The sequence below is a fragment of the Triplophysa rosa genome, linkage group LG25, assembly GCF_024868665.1.
Source record: "Triplophysa rosa linkage group LG25, Trosa_1v2, whole genome shotgun sequence".
NCBI lineage: Eukaryota > Metazoa > Chordata > Actinopteri > Cypriniformes > Nemacheilidae > Triplophysa > Triplophysa rosa.
The window spans coordinates 8,568,104-8,595,640 of record NC_079914.1 but is presented as its reverse complement, the minus strand read 5'-3'; the positions used below and the strand labels follow the sequence as shown (position 1 = coordinate 8,595,640).

At 40.3% G+C, this 27,537-nt stretch overlaps 2 protein-coding genes and 1 non-coding gene across 8 annotated transcripts in view; 1 reads left to right on the top strand and 2 right to left on the bottom strand.

Annotated features, from left to right (window-relative positions):
- Window positions 1-54: 54 nt before the first annotated feature.
- ankrd24 (ankyrin repeat domain 24) lies at window positions 55-14,742 on the bottom strand. 4 transcript variants are annotated; one of them, XM_057325661.1, is made up of 23 exons: window positions 14,574-14,742; window positions 14,159-14,212; window positions 11,249-11,379; window positions 11,063-11,151; window positions 10,868-10,932; window positions 10,467-10,524; window positions 10,297-10,367; window positions 9,984-10,090; window positions 9,555-9,733; window positions 9,029-9,051; window positions 8,770-8,853; window positions 8,579-8,677; window positions 7,492-7,611; window positions 7,214-7,364; window positions 6,911-7,074; window positions 5,622-5,788; window positions 4,673-5,385; window positions 4,275-4,600; window positions 3,832-4,077; window positions 3,099-3,275; window positions 2,833-2,991; window positions 1,652-1,717; window positions 56-560 (listed from the first exon to the last, which is right to left on the bottom strand). In XM_057325661.1, exons 2-23 carry the CDS (start codon window positions 14,192-14,194, stop codon window positions 477-479), a joined length of 3,315 nt encoding a protein of 1,104 aa, XP_057181644.1. In that variant the 5' UTR covers window positions 14,195-14,212; window positions 14,574-14,742; the 3' UTR covers window positions 56-476. The 4 variants fall into 4 exon arrangements, with proteins under 4 accessions (XP_057181642.1, XP_057181644.1, XP_057181643.1 ...); XM_057325659.1 differs by lacking the exons at window positions 14,159-14,212; window positions 14,574-14,742 and adding an exon at window positions 12,175-12,769 and having other exon boundaries at window positions 55-560; XM_057325660.1 differs by lacking the exons at window positions 14,159-14,212; window positions 14,574-14,742 and adding an exon at window positions 12,175-12,768 and having other exon boundaries at window positions 3,844-4,077.
- Window positions 14,743-16,395: 1,653 nt separating this feature from the next.
- The window catches only part of shdb (Src homology 2 domain containing transforming protein D, b), a 40,340-nt gene continuing 29,198 nt past the window's right edge, over window positions 16,396-27,537 (top strand). For all 3 annotated transcript variants that reach the window (XM_057325684.1, XM_057325681.1, XM_057325682.1), the window contains exons 1-4: window positions 16,396-16,591; window positions 17,221-17,874; window positions 19,178-19,328; window positions 22,599-22,808. In XM_057325684.1, coding sequence (XP_057181667.1) covers window positions 17,536-17,874; window positions 19,178-19,328; window positions 22,599-22,808 — 700 coding nt within the window. In that variant the 5' untranslated portion in view covers window positions 16,396-16,591; window positions 17,221-17,535. The remainder of the gene's footprint in view (window positions 16,592-17,220; window positions 17,875-19,177; window positions 19,329-22,598; window positions 22,809-27,537) is intronic.
- On the bottom strand, window positions 24,781-24,855 carry trnaa-agc (transfer RNA alanine (anticodon AGC)). Its single transcript has one exon. It is a non-coding gene; the product is annotated as a tRNA-Ala (tRNA).

Below are 27,537 nucleotides of genomic sequence, written 5' to 3'. Positions count from 1 at the left end.
AATGCACTCATAAAGGTTTTTAACGGCACAAGGTGAGTAAATTATTTTTATTTTTAATTTCCTAACAAACATGCTCATATTTGTGGTAAGAGGTATGGCAGCAGGTGACTTGAATAGAAGTCACAGATTGAGATCATTTTAGCGCTATGGAAACTTTTCATAACATTCTGTAAACCACAGACATTTGTGACATTTGACATACAATGAGATGTTGACGGAGCCTGTGCTGAAAGCGTCATCGCCACCACAAGTGACTTTTGACAAAGTTTTAAAAGAACAAACCAGCGATGTTGTTTCTCAGTGTTTATTGAAAAGTGGTACAAAATGATTCAAGTTCACCCTTTAGATCAACCCTAAATCCTCACAGATACAGGAAATATATTCATCTCTGTCATTTTCCAAAACTATATCTCCCAGCATGGCAGTTCGCATTCACACCTGGATCACAGTGCTGTCAGTTAAACTGTCTCAGTTTTTTATACAGTATGTTCATTTGGGCTTTTATGTGTCATACGAAGGATTTGATGCAAAAGAGCCTGCACTTCTTCATCCATTCGACCCTGTTGAGATAAACACAGATTACATATAATATGAATATGACACTTTATATGTTCTTGTAGATAAGTATAGACCTTCGCAAGATGTAAACACTGGTCCGGAAGCACTTCTGGTTTCAGTTTTTATTTATTTAAAGGGGTGATTTAACGCTGTTTCGTGCATTCTGACTTCTTAAACATTAAACGTGCTGGCTTCTCATGCTTAACATGGTCAACTTGTCAAAAAACGAGTTGGACGTATTACGTAGTATTTCTGTGCTCGATACACTCCCCCAAGGTTCGTATAGGTTTCGGAAAGTTTTTGTCGAACATGAAAAACCGTTACGTTACAACTTTTCTTAGTACCTTATTGGGCAATTCTCCCGGAAAAGCAAGGCGAAAGAAATAGTCAGCCCACGCATCAATAGACGAGTGATAGGAAGACGCTTACCATCAAGATTGGCTACGCAGCGTCAAGATTGGCTGCGCTGTGGGCCTGCAGCTGCAGCACGTTACTCTTGCCATAGTGAGAGAAGTTGAGGTGTGTTTGTTTTTTCACGGCATTTCAGTGATGGGTGTTATATAAACGGTGGATATAACGCTGGATTTGCAGATCGTTTGTAACTGATAGATGGAGCGGTCCCCACGCTAAAAGATGCCGAACATGAACCGCACTCAGTAAGTGGAACTATGTCATATGTCTGTGTTTTGTTGGCAATCGGCGCATACGTGCATAATGTAAACAACACGATTTACTGTAGTTCCCGCACACCCCCAGGAGGCCGTTTGTTTTTGGAAATAATCGTACAGCTGTATCTATCTTTTATAAATGTGATATGAAGAAGATATGAAGTTTGCAATACTACTCTATAAGTACTCAAGGTTAATATGAGATTGGTGGAAACCGTTCAACTGGACCTTTAATCTTACATATATAATTAAATCTTAAAGATATTTATGTAACATTTTAAATTGGTTATAATTATTTTGTGGGTTGTATTTTGTTCAAACGTTTGTGTAGTAAAAGAGGAAGTTCTGAACCAGCGTTAAACTAGCGTTGATTACGTCATCCGAAGTGGTCTAAAGTAAAATTAGTTGAAGGTTTTGAGTCTCACCTGTACAGCCGCTAATAGGTGAGAACGATATATCGAAACCACAGTTTTGTGTTTGCGTTCCCATTCCTGAAAGAGACAAAAGTAAAGAATTTTACTTACCATGTTTTAGTTTTTTTAAAAGATGCACAATTGCACATTTTATCAAAAATATGGATGAAGATCACATTTGCTAGTAAAATAAATACCAGGAAAAAGACTACTTTTACTATTATTTTAATAAAATCCCAGTTGTCCATTTCAATTGTCAGAGATAATTTTGTAGCTGATATATGAACAGATAATTACTGTATATACTATATAGACCGTTTCATCGGATGCGAGCGCCGGGACTGCAGTTAACTTCCAGTCTGTGTTTGGCTAGTGTCTCATAATATAACTATTTATATTTAATTTAACTTATGTTAATATTCATTTATATTATTATTTTACTGTATAATAATTGTATTAAATAAACAATTTGTTGAATGGGTCCTGTAGTGTGGTCGCATTTAAAGAAACCGTATGGTACATTGACATCTAGCGGTTGAGCTTGGTATCGCAGTCTAAATTCAAAATATGGAGAGACGAGTTTAGCCAAGTAACGGGTCTTCTCGGTTTCTTTTGCTTGTTATCGGAAATAATCTACAGGCACATTGTTTGTGAATGTGTACCGGAAGTTAAGGGCTGTCCATGAACATGCGCTTGCGCATTAACGTCTATAATATAGACTCTATACGATATATAATATTGTATGTATATCCACTAGCTGCATGTTAAATATTGATTGCATATAAATATAATATATTAAACAATGCTGCCTTCACGTGTTCTCAGAAATTCGATAATTCCCACTTCAACCTGAAATTAACGTCTGGATTTAGTAACATTAAAAGTATTTAGTAGCATTAAAACATTACAAGTATCTGCTAACATTAAAAGAAAACCGTTCCATAAATTATTTCCGGGTTGAAGTGGGAATTAACGAATTTCCGAGTGCACGTGAAGGCAGCAATACATTACGTATTATATATCTACTATATGTATCATATGTAGCTTCATATTACATTTAACTGCACACTAATATGAAATTATGATGTACATCTTTAATCTTTATGGTTTATGTGATATATCATTTGCAGCCAGAGTATAAGACAAAGAATGTCAGCTAGTATATTTTGCTATGAACTGAAAGCAGTGATCACCTGGAGCTGCTGTGTAAGTGCATTCACACGGTTCTGAAGTGCCAGCTGTTGTCCAGGTATTCCTCCTGAGGTTGGTGGTGAGGGAGAACGGCCCAGTGGAGGAGTTAGAGCACCCAACGCCTCCTTCAGACGAAACACCTCCTTGGACAACTCTGTGATCTGTAAAGAACAAGAAACCTCTAGAGGGTCCTTCCATTATGCATTTCACACCTGGACAATCAAAATCAACGGTAAGAATAATGATCTAGACTTGAATTCCTCCTCACCTTGCGGTCCTTCTCTTTGATGAGCCCTTGCGAGTGCTGGATGTCCTGGTGTAGCTGTTGGATGTGGGTGGATTCAGCCTGCAGATCAGCCAGCTGTTTCTTAACTGCCTCCAGCTCAGCCTCGGCCACCTGACGCTCGCTTTTATTAAACAAAGCATCACGCTGCACCTGGAACACCTGCGGAGAGAGGCACATAAAAATTCTTTAATGTGAGAAAGTCAATCATTTGGAAGCAATTTAGAGGAACAGGTCACCCAAAAACTTTTCTATAAAAAGTTACAAATCCTGTGTAACATTCAAATATTCCTCAACAAAAAGCATATGCATACTTGCCTTAATCCAAAGCAAGGAAAACTCGCCGTTACAAAAATCCAAGAATTCATTTTATTAAGCATACTAAAAAATAGACCAAAGTTCAAGTATATTTCAAGTACACTTCATGCAATCAGTACTAGTACTAGCATCCCTGTAAGTGTGCTATTTCAATGTTACTTGGGACTAAATTAGCCCACTTTTTAGTTTATAGGCGTACTTTTAAGTATACTTTAAAGTGTAAACTTTGAGTTCACAACTACGTTGAGATAAACATAAATGGAACTAAAAGCATTTTGAGTTAAAGAACACTAATAGCACACCTGAATAAACATCTTTTTGTGAGGTCACATGAATGATTATGCATGCTTTCATAGAATCCAGCTGTTAGTATCAAGAAGTGATCAGTATGCACACACACATGTTGGTGCACCTCAACAGAAGTCTTCTCATGTTTGCGTGTAAGATCAGCTAACTGGGCTGACAGGGTGTTGATTTCGGCTTGTAGAGACAGTCTCTGGGCCTCATGGTCTTCTTTAGACACCAGCCCTTGCTCTAAAGCCTTCCGAGATCGCAACTCTTTCAACTCTGTCTCTTTCTCGCTCAGAGCATCCTGCGCCGTCACTGCATTCTGCCGAACTTCCTCTAGAGAGCGCTCCAATTCTGCCTGTAGTGAGAGAGTTTCTGAGCATGAGTCCATGCTCGACACGGAAGTATGCAGAAGTATACTGCACTTGAGTAAATCAGTTAAAAAACAAGTGTTTTTTTGGCACAGATCAATTGTTTCACTTTCCCTCACTGACCCTTTTTTGCGATTTGATCAATTCTTGATTCTCTGAAATTATTATCACTCATCTCACTCACCTTTACTCTCTCGTGCTCTTCCCTGCTTACTGACTCCTTTTGCGCCACCTGCAGCTCAGATTCTAGTCTGGCCAGCTCGGCTTGAGCGTGCTCACGTTGGGCCCTTTCTGTCTGGAGCTCTTTTTCTGTTTGAGCGAGCTGCTGTGCTACAGCAGTCAGCGCCTCCTGGTGTTTTGCCAGCGGTACTGCATCCCTGAGCTGTAGTGTGTCCTGAGCTCTGCTCTCTCTCTCCGCACACAGGCTGTCCAGAGCTTGTGCTGCCTCTTGCCTTGCAACCTCCAGCTCCTCCTGTATCGTCGCTATGGTCCGACTGCCCGGCAACATATCTAACAGGTTGAAAATGTGTTATTTTTAAAAGCGAGAATTTATATTTCTATGAATGTCAGAGGTGTACTAACCGGATGCAACGGAAACCTCCGAGCTCTCCGAAGGCTCGTCGTCATCTTCATACTCTCCGGAAGGTGGACGGAGCCTCTCCAGCTCCAACAAGGCCTGGTTGAGTCTCGTTGACACTTCGGCCCGTTCTCGAGCCAGCTGGTTAAGCTGAAGGCTTAAATTGACCTGAACCTCCTCGAGCTTCCCTCGTGGTACACTCTCTTTTAACTCCCGCTCAAGTTCCTCCACACGTGCCTGCAGCCCGTTCACCGGCGCCCCCTCGTCCTCCCGATGCCCTGCCACCTTGCCTTGCTCCAGGGCTTCCTCAAGCTCCCTCACACGTTCCTGAAGTCTAGCAACAGTCTTCTCCTTCTCTTTCTCTCCTGTCTCCTTGTCCTGCAGGGTTGCCTCAAGTTCCCCCACCCTCTGCTTCAGCTGTCGGATTGTGTCGTTGTCGCCTTCACCAGGCCCCTCCCCCTCTGTCTGTTTGCTGGCTAGCTCCGCCTCCAACTCCTGGACCCTCGCGCTCAGCTGTTGGGTCTCTGAGGTTTCCCTTTCTTTCGAGGCCTCAGAACTTTCATCAGGCTTCGCTGCCTCCTCCACAGAGTAGACCCCAAGTCGCATCTGTTCTTTGAGCTCTTCTAACTCGGCCTGGGCTTTAGCCAGCTGTTCCTTTAGATCTCTTGGTTTTTGATGTTCCTCCGCTTTTTCTTCCTCCTGTTGCTTCTCATCAGATCTGAGAAGGAAATGAAGCATTTCAATCGAATACAAGTTGCCGCTGAATTTTGCAATTGAGCAAAAGTGAACAGATAAAAAACGAATAGATGTCTCATTTATATACTGTATGTACAACTCGCTTTGCATAAAAGAGTCTGCTAAATAAATAAATATAAATGTATATATAATACACACTCGATCTTTTTGTTTAAAATGTCTAAACTCTAAAAAACAACAACATTTGAACTACATTACCCAGGGTCCTCTGCGATGCTGGAGGCCTCGGTAGCAGTCTGGACTTTGGAGAATTTCTCTTGCAATTCCTCAAACTCTTTTCTCATAGACTCGTACTGTGCCGTGGGAACAAAGTCTGGACCCGAGCTCTGCATGTCTGTGTCATCCTTCTCAAACATCTCTAGCATCTGCAGACCACAACATACATTTTCTTTATTCAAGCAGTTTCTTGGCTTTTGAAAACAGCACATGTAGTTGGCATACAGTGTCAGAGTCAATGTTCTCTTAGAGCTCTTTGATCTGTTTATTTAACTCGCCAACCGTGGAATCTTGCAAAAGCTATTCATTTATGAGAAATCTGGTTAATATGTGGTAAATTTGTAGCAAAGATCATTTGCATTGGAAAATAATACCACCTTGATGCAAGAACACTGATGCTTTCATCATAGCATAGATGTCATGCTATTTTTACTATTATATACTAATACAATATCTCGCTGTTCTTATTAGTGTTAATATAATATCAGCTGTGCCCTAGCACCATAAATAAGTGCTCTGTATATTTAAACCATGACATATTAAATTATAAATATTTCTGCCATCGCTTGAGTGCAACATGAGCTTTAATGTGCAGTGCAGTTGTTTTCTGAAGAATGTGAAACACGTCGCTGTCGCTGATATGTTGTGGTTGGTTGCCAGGGCAGGGTTTTGCAGTTGTCAACATTTTTTAAATGGTTTTTAGTGTGTTGCTATGTGGTTGCTAAGGTGTACTGGAAGGTTGTCAGGGTGATGCTAGCATAGATATGTATACGTAGATGCCACGTTGACACGTCTGCCATATTGGAACGGTTAACATGTCATTTGCTGATGTCACTAAGATCGAGTTTTCCAATAATGAGGCATCTATTTTTATATATCTATGGATGCTAGGTGCTTGCCGGACCGAATCTACGTGATATTTTAACCCCCAAATAAGTTCCTTATCAAATAATTTTTATGTTTAATTGTTCACCAGACAAAAAAGGGAAGAGTAAACAAAATATATTCAAAAATGTCAGGTTGAACAAGCGCGTTTGTTTGTGTTTTCACGCCTAAAAACCTCGATAGCAGCTGTGGCTATTTAGAGACAGTTCAGACCCAGTCTGTGGTGCATGTGTGTCTGTATTTATCTTGCACATCTTCACAGCACATCTAGCTGCTGAAAAATATCTAAACAGACAATCAGGTCAGCGTTCTCTATGTGTGATTTGGTGCTTTGTCTGCATGGTCTGTCTGTGTGTCCGTGAGCGTTTGACGGAGAGTGATTGCACCTGCACTTTTAAAACCAGGTCGGCGTTCTGTGAGGTCAGTTCCTCTACTTTTCTGCAGAGCTGCTCTACAGAGGCGGGATTCCCCTGAGACACGCCCTCGTCTTTTTCATCCGACGAATCAGCATTCAGGCCTCGTGACTGCCTAGACAGCAACTTCTCAGCTCCTGATATCACAAACACACAAGCAATTCTCTTTTATCTTAAAGGTACACGGTGCTGTCCTTTATTGTTGAGATCATGTTGCACTTCATTTCGCTTTTTACTGTTCTTCCTTTCTTTCAATGTAGGAGACAGTCAGCTCACCTGGGAAATCCAACATGTCATCCAGGTCCTCTCCATCCTCTGATTCACAGGCCACACCACTCGCTCGAGCCGCTTTTAACTCCTCCAGCTCCGCCAGAAGTCGATCACGTTCTGCCTCAGCTTCACTCAGTCTTTCCCTCAGAGAGTTGAGCTGAGACCCAGAAACACAATATTGAGATGAAAAGCTGGATTTTATGTCCAAGTTTATAGTGAATGTAGACATGTGGTACTATGACGTTTTAATCTACAGAATACTTTAAAAAGAAAAAGTGCAGTACCTCTTCTAGGGCAGTAGTGGCGCTGTGTTGCTGTTGCTCTAGGGTTTTAATTTTCTGCAGCAGACGACCTCTTTCCAATCGGAGCTTACGAATCTCTTCAAATACCTCTTCATCCTCCACCTTATAAGCACAATTCACATAGCATAGTCATATATTGTTTTCATGTAATCTAACAAAAATGATTCGATATTTTTAAGTTCTAATTTATTTATATAGCACTTTTTACAGTATTGGATTGTATCAATACAGCTTTACAGTAAATACAGGGAAGCAAAGTAAAGGCAGAAAATACAAATAATAATAATAATGTCCTATAGTGTGTCATGGCAAAAAATGCGAAAACAACCTATTAATAATATATTATTTAATATTATCAATAATATATTATTTAATATTATTAATATGTACTGTATATTTATAATATAAAAAATCATAAGAGAGATTTGCTGACACACCATAGGATACATTTACTTATATTAAAATATCAAAACAATTTCAAATGTCAAAAAATGTATCTTACTGTAAAAATAAGAAAATAATATAGATTTAACCCGAATAGAAAGTATTTGGCATGTCAGAATTACATTTTGTCTAATAATTTATGAATATTTTTTTCTAAATAAGTATGTCACTGAATGTGCCTAAACAGAAAATGAAAAATGCAGATCTTTAAAAAGTTAGTTGACTCAAAAAGTAAAAATTCGTCAGTCTGGCATCATTTACTCGCTCTGCATGTAATTATATAACTGTATGACTGAACAAATGTTCAGTGAACATGTGAATGTTCATGCGTTCACGTACATTAAATATATTTGTGTGAGGTTTGATGATGTCAATGATATTAAACACATTGGTTCTTGTGTATCTTTTAGCATGCCATATTCAAAAGTGGACGTCAACGTGTGAACCACTTTATGTTACTTTAAAGCATCTTTGGCGTTCCACTGACAAAAAATACTACTGGTTTGGAAGAACACAAGAGTGAGTAAACCATGACCAAATTTTCACTATTGGTTGAACATCCCTTTAATGATGAAGCTGCATATTATGTAAGCATCGTATCAGCCAATCGGATTCCAACACTCACAGCATTTTCAGATGAGGTCAGCTGGGTCCGGGGGGCGGGAGAAGGGCTCTGCGGCTCAGGTTGGGCGGAAGCAGGGGTATTTGAGGAAGGAGGCGTGCCCTGCAGAGTCGCAGAATTACCTATTTACTCTTCTAAAAAGCCATGCGTATGAATGAACTATAAACATGGGATCCTTAAATCCCATATTGTACCTGAGCAGGAGATTTAGGAGGAGGCGGGGCTCTCCTCTTGCGGGGTGTGGTCCCGCCAGCAGAGGGAGGAGCGGGAGGAGCATGCTGGGGTGGGCGGGGTTTCAGCAGGTTAGTTTGGAATTATTTAGATTGAAATGAACCTATTATTAGCTAAATCAGGAAATTACAAACTGGCACAAATTGTGAGAAATGTGTATTTTATAGCAAAATATGTTTTGGGAGACCCTGAATCATTTAAGGACACATTAGTATCGATCACCTCCTCATTTGAACCCTCAGCAGCTTTGAAAGCATGGAATAAAAATAAGAAACAGACAGCAGCGTGATGAGACCCAAACACAAGACATCACCACACGCAAACCAAGTTCAAACCCAGAACTACATACAATCTTCATGTCGCACCACATGCGCACCATTTTAGTTACAAAATCGCAACGTAAAAGCAGTCAGGGAACAATTTATCACTGTAAGGTGGTGCGACCACAAGTACTCTTTATAAGCATTGGTATTCCTTTACACTCCAACATATGTTTCCCATCAGTCCGATGTAGCTTTGTAACTCGAGTTAGCAAACGTCTCTGTTCTTATCCGTCGAGCCAGCGTAACATCTGCTTTTCAGTCTCTCCTCTCAGGTTACAAGCGTATCCAAATGGAGCAGGGGCCCAAACTTCAGAGGAACAGGGCAAGGAAACCCGCCCGGCTCCAGATGGCCAGTTTCTCCCTAAAGGATTTAAAGGTGAGGAATACATGCTGGAGCACATGGTGTTTTGTGTGTTTATGGTTACCTGTGGCTCCGCATCCTCCGTTTTGCAAAAGCTGGGTTATGTTGTGGTTGCCGGCAGAAATGCTGTAGTGGGCGGAGTTGTGCCCCAGGGCGTCGGTTAGGTGAGGGTTGGCTCCGCCCTTTAGTAACACCTCTACGGTCTCCATGCTGTCACTCTCGCAGGCCAACATCAGAGCCGTTCTACCTCACAACACATAAAACGTTATCAGGAGAAAGTTTCGTTTGCATTTGTTTAATTTTAACTTTTAATTAATTAACTTTTATGGTTTAATAATCGCTTTTTGGTGATTTATACCACGTATTATGTTGTGAATCAAACAAATGTATAACTACTCAAAGAGTTATTTATTCTCAATTGCGTAGTATGTGGAAAACGTTAAATTTAGACCTTGTGTACATTCATTTTGCCAGCAGATAAGAGCGTATGCACCTGCCCTGGTTGTCTTGTATATTAGGATTGGCTCCTCGTTCCAGAAGGAACGCACACAGCTCCATTCTGCTCATCTGGGCTCCTAAGATTAAAGGAGTTGACCCATCCTGAGAGACAAAAAGGAAGCTAGAAACTGTATAACTAGACTTTCAACATCCTCTCTTTAACATTCTGACATACATTTCTTACTACCTTAAATACAATAATCTATAGATCGGTTTGAATACCCGAGAACACTTGAATGCTGATAAATTGACCAGATGTGAAATGCATATATGTAAATGCAAGTTGTCTTGTGTTTAAATAAGCTTACACCATCTTGAGCATCAAGGTTGGCCTTGAAGTCCCACAGAATCTCACTGCAGGACAAGCAGCCGCTTACAGCTGTCCACGGACGAATAAATACAGATTAAAATAACAAATCATTGCCATCGTATATTAGTTTTGTTATATCTATGGCCAGCGGCTTGTGGAATAAGTTACCAGCATGGTGTAAGGAAGTCCTCCCAAAACTGTCTGTGGAGTCGACAAGCATCCTCTCCTACAGTTAGAGGTATAAAACGTAAGATAATAAAGCAACACTAATACAATTAATACAACATTTCAATGTTTAGGTACAATTTACCATTAAAACTATTTAGGGGGACCACTAAATATACTATGGTTGTAGTTTAGTAGGTAGAACATTAGACAGGAGCTCAGGGTCAAGGGTTTGATTCCCACTCATGCACATATTGACCATATGTAAACCTTAAATGCTTTGGTTAAGAGTGTCTGCTAAATGACATTTTCTACACATATACAATTCTCTCTATACTAACAGTGTCAGATAAAGTGTTTAGCACTTTAATAATCATTCAGATATACAAGTTCATGACTGTTACCTGCAGAAGCCTCTTTAAACAATCAGGCTGTCCATTCTTAGCAGCAAGATGAAGAGCATTAAACCCTACAGAAAGTGAAAAATCGATATGTTCAGTTTTACTTTCCTTGCTATGTTCCCTGGATATATTCTGAAGCTTGTGAACACTTTTAAAATTGTGTCAAATTAAATTGAGAAAACTAAGAATTAAACTTACCTGTGCCGTCTGTTACATTGATGTCCACCCCATGGGACAATATCACTTCCAGACAATCGAGTCGACCTCGGGATGCACAAAGATGGAAGCTGTGAATGAGGTAGCGTCACATCCTTCATGCTACATGCATTTTGTTTGACACATACTGTAAATGTCTTAACAACATCAAACCAAAGGTCTACTCACGCTGACTTGCCTTCCACGTCTAGTTTTGAAGGGCAGAGGCCTTTCTTAACCAGCAGCATTGCCACTTTCTCTGGGTCGTTCTGTTCCACCGCCTGCAGCAGTCTGTCATCAGTTTTACTCCAGTCTTGACTCTAAAAACATACAGGAACAAACCAACCACACTTTTCCTAACGGCTTCTAAATTCTTATCAATTAAAAAAGCTGAATTTACGTATATGCAGTATAGACATCATTTTTTATACCGAACATTTAAAGGAGTAGTTCACCTTTAAAATGAAAATTCTGTCATCATTTACTCGCCCTCTTGTCATTTCAAACCTTTTTTTGACTTTCATTCTTCCGCAGAACACAAAAGAAGATATTTTGAAGAATGTCGTTAACGCCCCGTCATTGACTTGCACTGGTTGCTGTAGAAGTGAATGGGGGGCTGTGCTGTTCTGTTACCAACATTTTTCAAAATATTTTCTTTTGTGTTCTGCAGAAGAAAGAAAGTCATACAGGTTTGAAATGACAGGAGGGCGTGTAAATGATGACAGAATTTTCATTTTAAAGGTGAACTACGCCTTTAAAAACAAAAGTGTGAAAAAATTGCACAAGGGAATTAAACAGCGTAAAAGGCTTTAAGATACTAAAGCAATATAATATATATAATATAATGTATAATTCGTGTATATTTTAATTTATTTGTTAATTTATAATTAAATAACTTAAAAGCCCCCTTAATTAAATACAAATATTTTGTATATACAGTATAAATAAAAATATGATTATGTTTAAGCCCTCTAACCAAATCAATGAAAATATTATCAAACAACTAAATAACTATACACGAACCACAATATTTATTATAGATAATATATTGAAAAAAATTGAAAGGTTTACCTTTAACCCCAAAATAATATACTTTGAAAATATACTGTACATACCGGAATGAAGCCATAACACATGCAGAAGTGTTTCATCGGACTGAAGACGACATGAGGATCCATAGAGCTCAGAGGACATACAAAACCTCTGCTACTTTTCACCAGCCAACCACATTACCAGACATCCCAAAAACAGCTCAAAAAGTTAAAAATCTTGTTTCTGTTTCAAGCTATCATACAAGAACTATCACACAGTCATTCAAGGTTAAGGCATGACAGGGTCATTTTCAGAAGGCCTAAACGCCAATACAGATAAACATTTAAATGTCACTGTGAATATAAACCCGAATCCCAAAATCTGTCCGGCAAACGCAGCTTTTACGAGAGAGACTCTTGCTATCCGGTTTGCTTTCTGCAGTGATATACACCACACTGCAGTCTCCGGCTGGCACACACACACAAACCTACCGGACCCAGTGTCCCTTTTACTTTAACTCCATCTCACAGTTTCCTCACAGCTCAACCATATCCATGTATTTCACAGTTCTTTTCAGTCTCTATGTGTCACAACTTAAGCCGATCGCTCTTCAATGCCAGAAGCCTCTGTATTAGCATAATAGAAATCAGCAGACACAATGAGGAACTGCACAGTCAGCAGTCAGACTGAATGGAAAATAAACAGTTTGGGTACTGCAACCCCTCCCAGTGGTTTGTGGTCTTACGCACATTAGAGTACAGCTTTCTTCTTATTTATTCTGGATTCATATCTGCTGCTTATGAGGTACTGTAGATGCTGTAAAGTAAAAAAATGCACCTTACAACCAATTTTGTGGATTTTAAGATAAATTTCTATATCTATAAGCCAAATTTGTATGTTTTAGGCATTTAAAAAAATCTTTCTCTTCCAGAAAAACATACCAAAAATCTTGATGACTCATCTTGCACTTTGTGACACATGCATAAGTTTGTCCGTCCAATAAAATTGTTTCTAGAATAACAGTGCAACTTTACTATTGTTGATTTGGTTTTGGGTTGTAATTTGTCTTTGGTGTGTCTATGTATCCACTCAACTTTGTGAACTTTATCTGACAGATCCATCAATGACTTCATCAGACCCCCCACCATCGGCAGTGACAGTATCATTGGACATCTGACCCACACGAGAGGGTTCAAGGAAAGATGAGATGAAACAATCAGCCCACTTTCTCTCCCCTACAGTGGGTCATCTATCTGTTCATCCCAACATAACCTCAAATCTGACACACAGCACCTTAGCTGGGGGCAAACACGCAAACTGACACAACTCAGAACATTGACAACACCAGGATCATGGTTTAAGTCTATGATTTCGGGATTTCCAGAGAATGCAAGGACTGATAATTCACTTTACACCCCAAAAAATCTCAATTCTGTCATGGTTTATTTACCCTCACGTCATCCAAAACCCTATGACTCTATGAAAAAAAGATATTTTGAGAAATGTCAAGCGTGCCAATGGAAGTCAATGGGGGCCAATGTTGTTTGGTTACCAACATTCTTCCAAATATCTTCATTTGTGTTCTGGAGCAGAAAGAAACTCATACAGGTTTGGAATGACATGAGAGTAAGTAAATGATGAAAGAATTTTCATTTATGTCTCAACTTTCCCTTTAAAAATGATGATGTTGTGCTATAATAAAACTTTACCATTTTGAATTAAAGCTACTTCTGACCGAAACCTCAGAAACAATGCAGAAACACAGTATACACCATACATTGGGTCTGCCAGCATGTGTGTGAATGAGTGCATTTCAATAATTGAACACTTTTGGAGATCTCTGGTTACAGCTCTCATCTGCAGGCTGGTCTGATCCTCTACTGGTCAAACACATTTGCATGTGCCACGTCATACACTCCACATAACTCAACAAGTATCAAGAAAAATCATATGTCACAGTATTGATTGAACACTGATGAAACAGTCTGGTCGAGCATTATGTTTCTGATTATTTCTCAAACATGTTCAAGTTACAATTAACATATACTCAATATGTCTGGATCTTACCTCTGTCTTCTTAAACTTTGCCTTTAACGTTTTCATCTTGGCCTAGTGCATGAACTATAAAGAATAAAACAAACCACAAAATTAATTGAGAAATTGATTTATATAGGCCTACTTCCCTTCCACAATCAAGATATGATCATTTGAATTAATACCCATTACAGATCGATCAATAACGTCTGCGGTTAAAAAGAAATTAAATTATTACATCAAAACGGATGACATGACAGCAATAACATCTCTACATCGTAGTTCATTATGTTTCATAATAGACTTTAAAAAGAACAATTATTTCTCTCATGTGTTGAATTACAAACATCTATCCACATGTTTGTAGGAAACACAACATTGTAAAGCATATAAAAGCGATGTTTATATAAAACGGTTCGCGAACAAAATACGATAAAGAAATACTTACGTTAAATGCTTGTGGATGTTATTCTTTGCTTTCCTGAGATCTGCTGTACAGTGTGAGATGCCCAGCATGGGATGCCCTGTCCGATAATGACGTCATTCGCAAAAAACACACATGTCGGTTGAATCTGCCTGACTGGACACAAAATCTGTCCAATCAGCTACGGGGGCGGGCAGTAGAGTGGTTGATTGGCAGGTGTGAGCACCGCATGTCCATACATGTGCGCGTGAAGAGTCGCGCCTCTTTCTTACATAAGAAAATAAGACGCGGACTCTGATAAAACGATAAAAGACAGCAGCTGAGCTAGTAGTCCAAATTTTAAATGATTAAAATACATTTCAAGCCAATCAGCAATAGTTTTAGAAGCCTATAGTGACCAGTTCCTGTGGACGGCGGGTATCGTTGATATTCTTCAATTAATTCAGAAAGTTTAAAATAAAAATAAAAAATTAAAAATAAAAAAGCGTTTTGATATACAAAATAAAAGTAACGGTTTTGTGAGAAGAATAAAAATGTTCTGCAGCAATGCACCTAAGTAACCACAAGGGGGCGGGAAAACCAAGCATTTATTTTAACTGACTCCACATCTGGCTTCACAGAGTAAAGATCAAAATGGGACAAGCCATTATCAAATTCAGATTTAGGAAGCCTGGCATAATCTGAAAAGCATTTTGAGCAGTTAAACCATTACCTTACACATTAAATAAACTATATACGCATATGTAGACTGCAAATATGCTTTATGTGTTCATATATACTGCACATCTGAGGAAAAAATGATAACATGTCTTTTTTTGTTTAATTTTCATTTAAAACCATAAATCCATTACATTTTTAACAGAGATATATTCTCCATTTTGCTCTCTCCTTTCCTCTCTCTTTAGAAAAGGGCAATTTCCATCTCTGTTCTGGCTTCTCCTGGTCTTTTCTTTGTCCCGGGAGGCCCTTCCTCTCTAACATGTCCCCGATTGATAGGGGCAATTTAGAAAAGTGAGCGGAAGATGTGTGCCGACGCTGGTTGGGGGTGGCTGTTGGTGTCTGCTATGACCTCATCCCTCCATCTCTGTGGGGAGAGAGAGAGTGAGATCATGGCTGTCGTAAAAACGTATTCATATAGGCTTTTATGGTGAGATTTTTAGATTCACATTTAATGGAAAAAACACATTTCCAAATCATGTATGTTCTGTAATGTGCACACAGGTATTTATTTATATATTCACAGGCAATGTGTTTTTCCATTTTTCCATTAAAGATGAATATAAAAATCTCACTTATTTATTATAACCTAATTATTGTTTCTGTATTTCTATTTCTGTGTTGTTCTCCAAATGTGTGGTTAACTGAGACTCGCACACTCTCACATCATTAACACATTGGTGGACCTGTCATATTGCTTTGAGATTGTCAAACCAGTCCACAGGTGTGAAAGCATCAGTAGGTGTTTTCCCTTTAATTAATATGAATCTCGTTCACCAGCTGTTTTAAAATGGTATGTTTTAAAATGTAAATGCTATAATATTAATTGCAGTATGCATCTGTCTGTCTATAAAGGGATTCTTGGCTTTGTTTGTAAACATTGGGATGAATGCCTTCAGAGACTAAACACATTTGCATAAATCAATTTAATAAGTGTTCTTTAAAGAGATTAAAACATACGAAAGATGATAGTTGATCATTTTCATAGACTTACGGCCGCAGATTGTATCTAATAATGATCGGCTAAGGAGAAATACAAGCACCTCTGTATGTAAGCACCTCCCCTTTAAACGCTCAAGTTCTCTCTCTCTCTCTCTCTCTCTCTCTCTCTCTCTCTCTCTATGGCGTTATTATAATCTCTCTCTCTCTCTCTGCGTGTGTTCACTCGTTACAATCTGATGCGTTCAAACGAGCATCAATGTTCTTCTCATGCATACACGAGGAGAGAAAATATTCGTCATCATTTTGTCTCGCGCGCCTTCAGTTACACTTTAGAAACACTGTAACCCGTCTGGAGTTCAATGAAAAAATAAAGGTGAAACCATGTAAGTAATATTTACTTAATCTTTGTCTGTGTAATTGTTTCGATTTTATGCTAAATCTTTGTTAAACGGGCTTGATTTGATGTAGTGTGTATACGACGTTTTATCCGAAATGAAAGTGCGGCTCTTGATCGCGCGTTCGCGTTTAGTTTTCATGAGTTCTTGAAAACGATAGATCTTGTAGAGTTGTCAAGTTAGTTTTTTTTTCTCTTGTTTTAATGCCAATTATGATTTTAAGAGGATTCGTTCTTTTATATCTTCTGGTGGTTAAAGCGAAACGCTCTATTGTGTCCTCGAGACTGTGCGCAGTTGCGCGTCAGAAGCACGTGTGAAACCACTAGTTTGTTTGCTTTTGTTCTTAAACAGCTCCGTACTGTCAACAGTTAAGGCATTGCTTCCTTTCTCTCCACAGGTTGTAAAATATCTCAAAATAAAAGTCTAACGAACCTAATATCTGCAGTAAATCTCAAAATTATATCTATGAAATAATTATGTCTGCGACAGCACATCATGCTGATCAGAGGACAAAACACGCATGTGCATATCAACCTCGTTACCTGACAGACTTGATGTGTAATTGTCAGTAATTGTATATTGCTTTCTATTTGCTTATTTCATTCATTCATTTTCAGACAGTCGACTGCTGCTAAAGGTGTTGAAAAGCCTCCAGATCTTCCGATTAATGACAGCCATGGACCATCTGTGAAACCTGGTCACTGTTCCCAAGGATTGACCTTGGGTGAGGACCACTGCCATGCGTCTGTCCTGAAACATGAATTCTACACTGTATAAGATGCTCCTGCTGCAAAGATTTTCAGATTAAATTAAACTATTTCCCATATAATAACACCCAAAGTCTAGTCTGGACTGCTTTTCTTCAGACCAAGCGGGTACGTTGTATCTATTAGTTTTGACACAGTCACTTGTTTGCATTTGTAAACATTAACATGGCAAAGTGGTTCAAAGACTATTTAAGTTTCGGAAGCAAGCGAGTGCCCCCTCAACCCCCGAAACCAGACTACACAGAGAGCGAAATACTGAAGGCGTATCGCGCTCAGAAGAACCTGGACTTTGAGGACCCGTATGAAGACTTTGAGAACAGGGCTAGAAATGACAACGGGCCGACTGAGTTCCTCCACGCAGGCTTCGGCTCTCCTCTGAAATCGGCGAGCCTGGATATCAAGGTGGTTTCGCCGAAACATCGCCTCATAAAGGTGGAATCGCAAGACCTGGGCCGCAGCAAGATCCTCTTGAGTTCTGTCTCTTTTGAGGAACCAACAGATCCGGTAAGTTTTGCAAAACTAAACATGAAGATAAGCATAGAATATTGGCAGATACGCTGTGTAAATATCGGCATCAGCTATCGAAAAATATTTATATTGGTTGACCAATCACACACATCAATTATAAACCGTGGCAAATAGTCACAACGCGAAGGTTTGATATCCAAACCTATCAGGTCACGACAAACATAAAACAAACTGTCAAACGAGTGCTGTTGAAACAATCTTTCATGTAAACCCCTCTGTTAACCCCGCGTTAGATTTCGTCTCTCAGAGCTCCAAAGGTGTCAAAACCCCTTGATCCACCGCAGCTAAAGCCCTTGAATAATACATAGAGTTTAGTAAGACTTGTGGGGAGGGGGTGGTCCCGTTGAGAATACCCACAGGAGCCGGGAAGGTTTCTTTCTGTGATCTGACGCTGAAGAAACACCCGATACTGGCAGGCATTGAAGGTGCCCGAACACACACACACACACATACACATACACACAACAGTGTGTAGATGCTTCAGTGGAAACGAATTGATTGTAATCACTATCAATGATGAATGATTTGATTGGTTTGGCTTGAGAAAGGCCTGCTGCTGTCGCCCAATACCATCTATTTAAATCACAATTAAAGCTCGAGGCTGGAGGCGCATTGTCTTAAATGCTGCATGCGAGCGCCGGTACGCAGCAATTCCACGTTAACCTCCATTAATTTTTACCGCGGCCCTCATTAAGTTTTTATTGCGTTCCTAATGAACATTTGGGATTTATTGTTTCCTTATTCTTGTTAAAGATCAACCAGACAATGGGCGATTTGCATAGCGACTGGTGGGAAATCAGAAGGTTGTTGCATAGCGTGGTTTACAGATTGCAGGCTGAATTCAGACGCCCAGAACTGTCGGCCAAAGCCCTTGTTTGAGGGACCATATGGCCGCCTTTGTAGTTGTCAAATTGCCAGTTTACTGTGGGCTTCTTCTGTGTCTGGATCAGGAAGCAAATGTACTTCCTAACACACTCATCAACACTTCCCGACAGCCTCCTTCTGAGGAACGGGGGAAGGCGTCACGTCTTTGCACGTCTGACGGATTCGAGTGCCTCGTGCTGTGTGGTGTTATGGCTGTATTTAACCGTTTTGAGCATGTGAGGTGATAGATTTCAAGGGTAAATACCATGAGGAAACCTTTTTCTTTGTGCACTTGAAAAAAGTTTTTCACATTATTTTCTCCTCTGTTCGTTCTCTAGTTTGATGGTAAATTGATTTGTGGTTTTCCTTCTGGGTGTGAAGCAATGTCCCATGACTTTGGTCTTCTTTGGTTCAGGTGGTCCCATCAGCTCCAGTCCTGGGAGATAATGACTACTCCGACCCGTTCGATGCCCGTCAGGACCTGCGCCCCGAAACTATCCAGGGCCCGTTCACTCCAGAAAACAACGGCTATATGGAGCCCTACGAGGCCCAAAAAGTGATCACCGGTCAGTGCAGTTTCAATATAAAATGTTCTTTTATTTACAGAAAATGTACTTGAAAGTTACCTATTAGAGTTAGGGTTAGTTTATGCATCAACAATTTACTAAAAATCTAAATGTGTTTTTGCGTACAAATGACGTCTGATGTTGTCAAAATGATCGCCATTTACACAGAACGAACTAAAAATGCTTCATTATGCTGTAATATGCATGCCAGGGTTTCGTTTCCCAAATGCATCGTAAGCCTATGTTGATCGTAGCTCAATTGGTGACAATGGTTCTAAGATCAACTTATAGTTACGATGCTTTCGGGAAACGCAGTCCAGGCCAGTAGTTGTATATGTTACGTGAAAAGAATCACGTAAATGAACAGCTGAAACGTTTTCAGTCGAAAATGTTGTATAAACTATCCCTGAGTACCTTAAAAAAGTGACTATGTTTGATAAATCCACAACACAATTTCGCGATAAATCGTAACTGTTTTATTAGGTGGCTAGTTTGTATGAATTTTTTGTTCTCTTTCGTACAACTTGCTTGCGTGCCAGTGAGGGGGAGGGGCTTCAGTGTGGCTTTTTTCTACGTTTTTGTACGATTCACGAATTCACACGAATAGCCACCTCATAAAATAGTTAGGAGCCTGATCCCGCGGGATATTTGGATAATGGATATATTATATAATAAATATTTTATCTTGTGTCTTCGGATCTCGCTCCTATTTTGGTTTATGTGGTTTCCAACAACAAGTTTACATACATACAAGGTGTAAAAACACTATTATTTTGTTATAATTATCAGACTTTTTTTATTTGTTATCCGAATCGGACTAGGGCGTGACTCATTTGCGTGATTCAGAGTCAACTCCCTTTTTTCCAAGCCAATAACTTTATTCATTCACCTTTGGCTTTACAACTTGGCAGACTGCTTACATTCACACAAGGCAACATTACACACTGCATGAAATGTCATTTACATGATCTCGTAATATGTACGCTTTAATGTCAATATTGTACATCTAACCAATCTAACATTTCTCCAATCGTCTTGGATTCATTGCTGTGGCGTCTCTGTTTTTGTGATCCCAAGTTTGAGATCTGCCCATGTCTTTTTAGTGTGTTTTCTCAGCCCCAGGGGAGTCTGGTTTCCACTTACGTCAGGAGAGAGTGAGACGGCGTTTATACTAGTGCGTTTTCCTTTAAAAACGCATAACTCTTGCTATTGTTACGCCTGGCGTTTACACTACTCCGGAGTTTTCGACTCCCGAAAACAGAGACTTTTGGAAACGCTGTAGACCCCGTTTTAGTTTGAAGACTCCGGGGTTGCGTTTCTTTGTAAACGGACGAAAACGGAGACTTGAATACGCAGGCGTGGTTGCCCACATTCGCTTACTGATTGGGTCGTCTGTATCATTGCATTTACTTCCCTGATTCGTTAAGCCTCTGTCATATGAGCCATTACGCTACCTGAAGGCGACAATGACCAGCCTCGCAAGAACCGTGTAAACAACATGCTTGTTTAACTTCGCGCTGCGTACACGAGTCGACACGGTGACATTAAAAATTATAGTGGACCCCGAAGGGATTTAAGTATAGTTTTATGGGATATCTTGACCATTTTTTCACATGCTGGTTTAAAAAAGAATTAAATACAATGATCTGTCCAGTTGCAAATTCAATTATTAAACTTTTCAAACCCGCAGGATGAACAAGAGTCCCCAGCATGAAGTAAAAAGGTTTTCTGTGCCAGTGAAAATCTGATCTACCAGGCCAGCAAAACCAAACCCTTATTGTTTAGCCCTTGAAATTGTCACAGTAAAATCGTCCCATGAATATTTCTAGGGTTTTAAGCCCTTTTTCTGATTCTAGCCCCCTAGTATCCAGCTAAATTTCACCTCAGATCTTTCTTGCCTTCAAGGCAGCCTCATTTAAGCCTCAATCCATCTCTACAGGTTCATTTCTCCTCTCATTCGCTGTTGGTTTACAGGTGCGGTGAAATCTAGCAGTCCCCTCATTCCTGCGTCGAAACCGTTTAACATCAACACACGCGTTACCCCACAACACCCCCCCCCCACCTCAGGGTCTGTCCCTTAGGGCCGCCTCTTTGTCGCTATGGAGACAGAGAAGGTGCCCAATAGGAGCAAGATGTGTGAAGGTTAAAGTTCTACTAAAAGGCTTCCCGTTTTTCTTTGTCCTGCTTTTTCTCTTTCTTTCCAGGCAGTCCATCCCACACGCTCGGTTTCATGCTTGTCATCGTTTTTGATGTTCAGGCCATTTGTTGAACGTTTTGGGTTGGAACTCTTTCATGTTATGCAGTTTGCCATTAAATGGATAGTTCACCCAAAAGCAAATTCTTTCGCTATTTACCCAAGCTCCAAACCTTTGGGAGTCTGCAGAACACAAAAGAAGATATTTTGAAAAACGTTGGTAACAAAACAACATTGGTGGACCCCATTGACTTGCATTGTATGGACATAAAACCACTAAAACATTTCTCAAAATATCTTTTTTTAGGGTTTTTTTAGATGTTTTCATAGTCACTTTTTATAGATGGCAAACTGCAAATGAATTCTGGTTGTCTCTGCGTATTAAGCTACACTTGCATTAGCTGAAATTAAAGCATAATGTTCCTAATGTTAGTAGCTGCAGCTAATTCTATTTTTAACAGACCTTAATTTGCGCTAAAAAGCACTTAAAGGTCATTCAGGCATCCAGTGGTTTGGTGTTTGTTGGTTGAGAGGGATAATAATGAAAATGGAAATGCCCATCGGTCGAGACAAGAGATTGAGAAGTGTGTGTGGAGTCCAATCTCTTTGTTAAGCCCTCCCGTATGAAACCCTGAGCCTCCGCCAAGCTGTTCAAACACAATTTGCTTCTCCTTCAGATTCATACCCCGCAACTCATCACCAGGCATTTTCATAATTAATGTGGACCAGGCGAGGGATCCCAGCTGCGGATCCAAGGGAACCTATCGATTTATTGTTGCGTCTTGATTTAACAGCGCCGTCCGTCTCGCGCTGTTTTAATGAACACATGCCACCGTCTGCAAAGACAGATTTCCACAGGTTGCCAGGATTGGATAGAATTGCAGAGACCGTTGATGTAAAGTCTGGTCCACATTGTGTCATATGTCGGCCAAGAACCGCACACTTTGACAGAAAGAGAAGAGACGTCTGACTGGCTAGTGAAGTGACATGCATTAGAGAACATGCAAAATCGCTTAAAATGGTAATATAACGTGAGCTTTATTTGGTTGGTAATAATGGTTTGATGGATGTTGCAGAGTTGCAGAGGAGAACTGGTGGAGGATGCGGTTGGGGAAGAGGGGAGGTGCAGCTTTATGACACCCCGTATGAGGAGCGAGTCCCCGGACAGCCGGATCTGCCCGAGGAGGGCAAGGAAAGTCGACTGCCGCAAGACGACGAGAGGCCGGCTGATGAATATGATCAACCCTGGGAGTGGAAAAAGGAACATATCTCAAAAGCGTTTGCAGGTAAGTTGGCATGGTAAAATCACACCGGCTACTGGTGTTTTTTCTTGGAATGTCTGATCTGAGAATAGTTGTTCTGGATTAATGGATGAGTTAGACCCTCCTGGTAAATGCCGGAACTACATTATAATGGGGGCAAAATTCTGTAATCATTTATTTATTCTCGTGTTATCTAATACCAGTATATGACTTTTTCTTCTGTGAGACACAAAAGAAGATATTTTGAGAAATGTCTCAGTGGTTTTGCGTTACAGTGGAAGTCAGTAAGGGCCAAGGTTGTTTGGTTCCCAACGTGCTTCAAAATATCTTCTTGTGTTGTGCAGAAGAAAGAAAGTCATACAGGTTTTTTTTTTTTTTTCATTTTTAGGTGCTGTCCCTTTGACAAATGAATTGCCAGCCAAGTAAACCCATTAAATAAACTGAAAAAGCGAACGCATAACTTTCTACGAATATATCACAACTTCTTGGATCCAAACCGTAGCCCATACCCAGTCTGGCCTTTTGGAGTCATTTCTTAATTTTCAATGTTTATGCATTTATTCTCAGTTTCATTTTTGGCAGTTTTCAAAATCTTCGGTTTATTCTGGTTTAGGTGGTTAACATTTTTGGGCTTTTTGAGCACACACACACTCTCCACACGGCTCTTATTGAATCCAGTGAATATGGATGTCATGCAGAGACCAAACAAGTTGTAGGCAGTGGATGAGAGCGTTGCTGCGGGGCAGTACTGTTTAATTGAGCTGTATCTCTGAGTCAGGGGTCAAGGTGACACTGAAATAAATCATCTCTCCCTCGCGCCCACCTTCCAGCGCTCACATAAACGCACACTTTTTCCATTAATTAAGGCCAAAGCTGGCAGTCAGCGGCGCTGCAGTGCACAGCACTAAAGGCCATTGAAATTGCATTCGTTTACAGCCACAAAAGCACTTTTATTTTTAGCTAAGAGGCAGAAAGAAAGAAGACGTGGTCTGTGGCTACACTCGATGTTTTTGTAGAATGAGAAGAAATGGGGAAAAATAAATGAACGACTAGTTTTTCCAGAACTTGCTAAGAAGCGACTAGACGACTAATCGTCCATGCAACCCGACAACTCCATTTTGAAAATTGTATTGTACAGTACATATCATCGGCACACAACCAGCGCTGACTAGCCATGCATCAAACCTCCGGTGTGTGAGTTTCTTTGTGCGAGGCGAAAAGATTTGTGTGTGGTGCTCGCGAGAGGCGGGTAATGGCGAGGAGGGGTTAGCCTTGCGAGTGGCGGGTAATGGCGAGGAGGGGTTAGCCTTGCGAGTGGCGGGTAATGGCGAGGAGGGGTTAGCCTTGCGAGTGGCGGGCAGCAATCAGTCACATGCTGACACTTCCACTCTCCTTCAACCTTTCTCTCTCTTTCTCTCCCTCTCACCCTTTCGGCTCTGACAGGATTGTCCTCCTGCAGTTCTTACACTCTCGGGCTGATAAACCACCACGGGGGGGCAGGGGGCTTTTCTATTCGCAAGCCCCCTCCTCTCAGCCCTCCACCCCGCCAGTAGTGGTGATTATCACACTCAGGGGAGTGATGAAGTGGAAAAGACAACTGGTCTGAGAAAGGGATGAGCTGAGGGGGACAGAGAGACGGCAATAAAGCATCTTTAGCATGTAAACCTTTTCCAGAATTATGTGTGAACTGCGATTTAAAACTAGCAACAGCCATTCAGATTTGTTTGTATAAATGGGTCATATCATGAAAAACAATTGTACATTCACTTTTTAATTTTATTTTACATGTAACATAAAACGTAATTTACTCACTTGTCATGTTAGCATAGCGTTAGCTTAGCGTGACGTTCTCACAGTCACATTTTTAAAACACCATGTCAAGTTAAATACTTGTAGTTTAAACATTTAGTGTCGCCCCTTAATTACATTTATGCATTTGGCAGACGCCTTGAAGCGACTTACATGGCATGATACTATACATTTGTTTCTGAGGACATGCAATCCCTGGGAATCGAACCCATGACCTTGGTGTTGCTAGCACCATGCTCTAACCACTGAGCTACAGGAAAGCTAATGTTCATTTTTAGCTTTTGTCCTGAAACCCCTGCTGTCTGTGCTGCACTTTTTAAAGCATTCCTGACCGTTGCGTCTCGCATTTATAGATGCTTTCTGTGCAAATGGCCTCTAACAGTTGCCTAGGTTACATCTCACATGTCAGCATTCTAAAGTAAAAGTAAGAAAAAGCAACCTATTCAGTCAAATGACTGCTGAAACTGTTAGCGTGCACAGTCCGTTACCGTGACTGCTGATCGTAACATCATTTGACGACGTCCCAAACTCCCAAGCTTGTGTTTTGACATGCCGTCACAACAGATGGTTTCATCTTATTTGCATCTCAACTTTGTTTTTTGGTCTCGCTTTAGTAGTTAAAAGTGCGACGGTGAAGGAAATATCTGGCCCCCGAGCGAGTCTTAATTAGGCCATTGCAAATCTGTCACTATCCACTCAATTACTACAATCACTTAAGCCACGCGGCCGCTCTACGCGTCGCTCCAGCCTCTCTGCTCTCATTAACGCGCTAATCAACCGCAGCCATGCATTCAGCAGCACGCCACTGGCTGTATTTCACCCGGTCAGAGCAACGGAGCGTGTGAATGCTGCCGCGGCTGTATTTGCGTGTGGCCGTTTGAATTGGTATGCATGTTGGCGTTCGTGAGATGGTGTTTACGGTTCTAAGGGTCATATCGTGGAACGCAGCAAAAGTTAGGACTAGAGTACTGTGTAGACGTACTGTAACATTCACAATGCAAAGCTCTTGAAAGTCCACTCTTTGAAAGAACATTTACAGAAACTAAGCTGCAAAAACGGCTCGTTCAGAAAAATTGTAAGTTGTGATGTCACAGCAACAAGCACATTACGGCAACATGAAAATATATTTTTTTCTCCCTCTCTTTAGGACGTGACTTGTTTTTTGTTTTTATGCTTATTTATTGGTTGGACTGATAAAATTATAGGAGCCTAATTGGTTGAATTAAAAAAAATCAGCAAAAAGGTCAAAGCAAGTTGTCTGATTTAATGAAAGATTACAGTAATCTTGAAATATTTTTCTTTTAGAACAACCCCAAAATTGATCAGTTATTCACATTAAGACCTGTAACAAAGTAAAATCAGTTTTATCTCATTGTGTGAAGATTTTGATGTGGCTGAAAGGACTTCTTCAGAAACATTGAGTGAGTGAGCAAGCGAGAGAGAAACGGCGTTGACTCGCATGTCCCGGTCTGTCAAGTTGCTGTAAGCAAGCCCAAGGGAAGCGAGGATGGCTCCTATATCAATTTATTTCCCTCTCTTCCTCTCTCTTTCTCTCTGTGACAGTAATGAAAAGACACGTCCCGAGTAATTCTCTCCCTCACAAATACACTGAGGCTAGAGAGGAAGAAATAGATGGGGGAGGCGGGGGGTATCATCTCACTTAGGAGGAGAAATGAAAGCGAGTGAGGAGAGAGGGTGGTAAGTGGTTTACAGAAGATAAAAAGCCCAGACAAGGGAGCGGAAAAAGGACAAATGAAGGGAGAGAAATGGGATTTTCTCATTGTTTTCGCAAATTACCGAAAACAATAGTAAGCGTGTGATAAATGCTACATAAGCGTGAAATAATGGTCTTTGCACAGTAAATGTACAACATTTAAAGACGTAGTAGCTTCTTAATTTCTCTCTTGTGGTAAATACGCAATAAATTGCAATTACAACATAATTGCGAAATATTGTGACTATGGCGAATAATTAAATAAACGTTTCATGCATGTTATTAGTTTTGTGATTTTTCAATAGATTTTTGTTCATTTACTGTAAAACTGTACGTTAAATAACAATAAAGCATGCTTATTGATTGTAATGCATAGAAAGTTGTTAAAGCTGAAAAATATCCATTTTTAATATTGTTAGCTATATCGCCCAGCCTTCGCAATTAGCAAAAAAATCTATTCACATTAGGTGCAGTGAAATGTGTTAATTGAATCCAGATGCCTGCAAAATTCGCTCTAGATGTGATTGTACATCGCATGTAAAGTGCAAGCGATGCATAAAAGAGCATTATGACTTCGTTCGCACCTTCGGTAATAACATCTCTCCTATAAATCGAGACTTAATCACAGTCTTCCAGTGGTGGGATATATTTTCTGTTTTAATAGATGCTCAAATGAGACTTTGATTATTCCAGATGGGCACTCGCACTTAGATTATTCTGCCGGCTCTGCACATTTCTGGCGAGGGGCGCTCTTGTCTTTACCTGCGCACTTTTGTTGTAATGATATACAAATGGTGCGGCCATCTGTCCCGCCATGATGCATGGTAGCCCTGATATGACCTTTGTGGCAAGCGTTTTGTGCGGGACACTGGCTAACAGGCACGGATGTGTTGCCCTTTGTCAGCCAAACGGAGTTTGACAGGCATGCAGGAACCACAGGACTGATGGGACGGTTAATGCGGAGCATTAGCTTCATACAGTGAAGGGCTGGGGAGGTCTCGGGTTGGAGTAGATGGTTGTGAACCTGTAGCTTTATAGAAAGAGTACAATTAATCTCCATCGGTCGATACGTCTCTAGATTTATTGAATTGTAAAAATAATAGTCACATTCGATTAGTTTGTGACCTTGCAGTTGTTATTTAACGTTGACATTAATTTTAGTAATATTTGAATATATTTAGTTTTTTGTGTATTATGTTTTAATGCATTAATGGATTTTACTGCATTTGG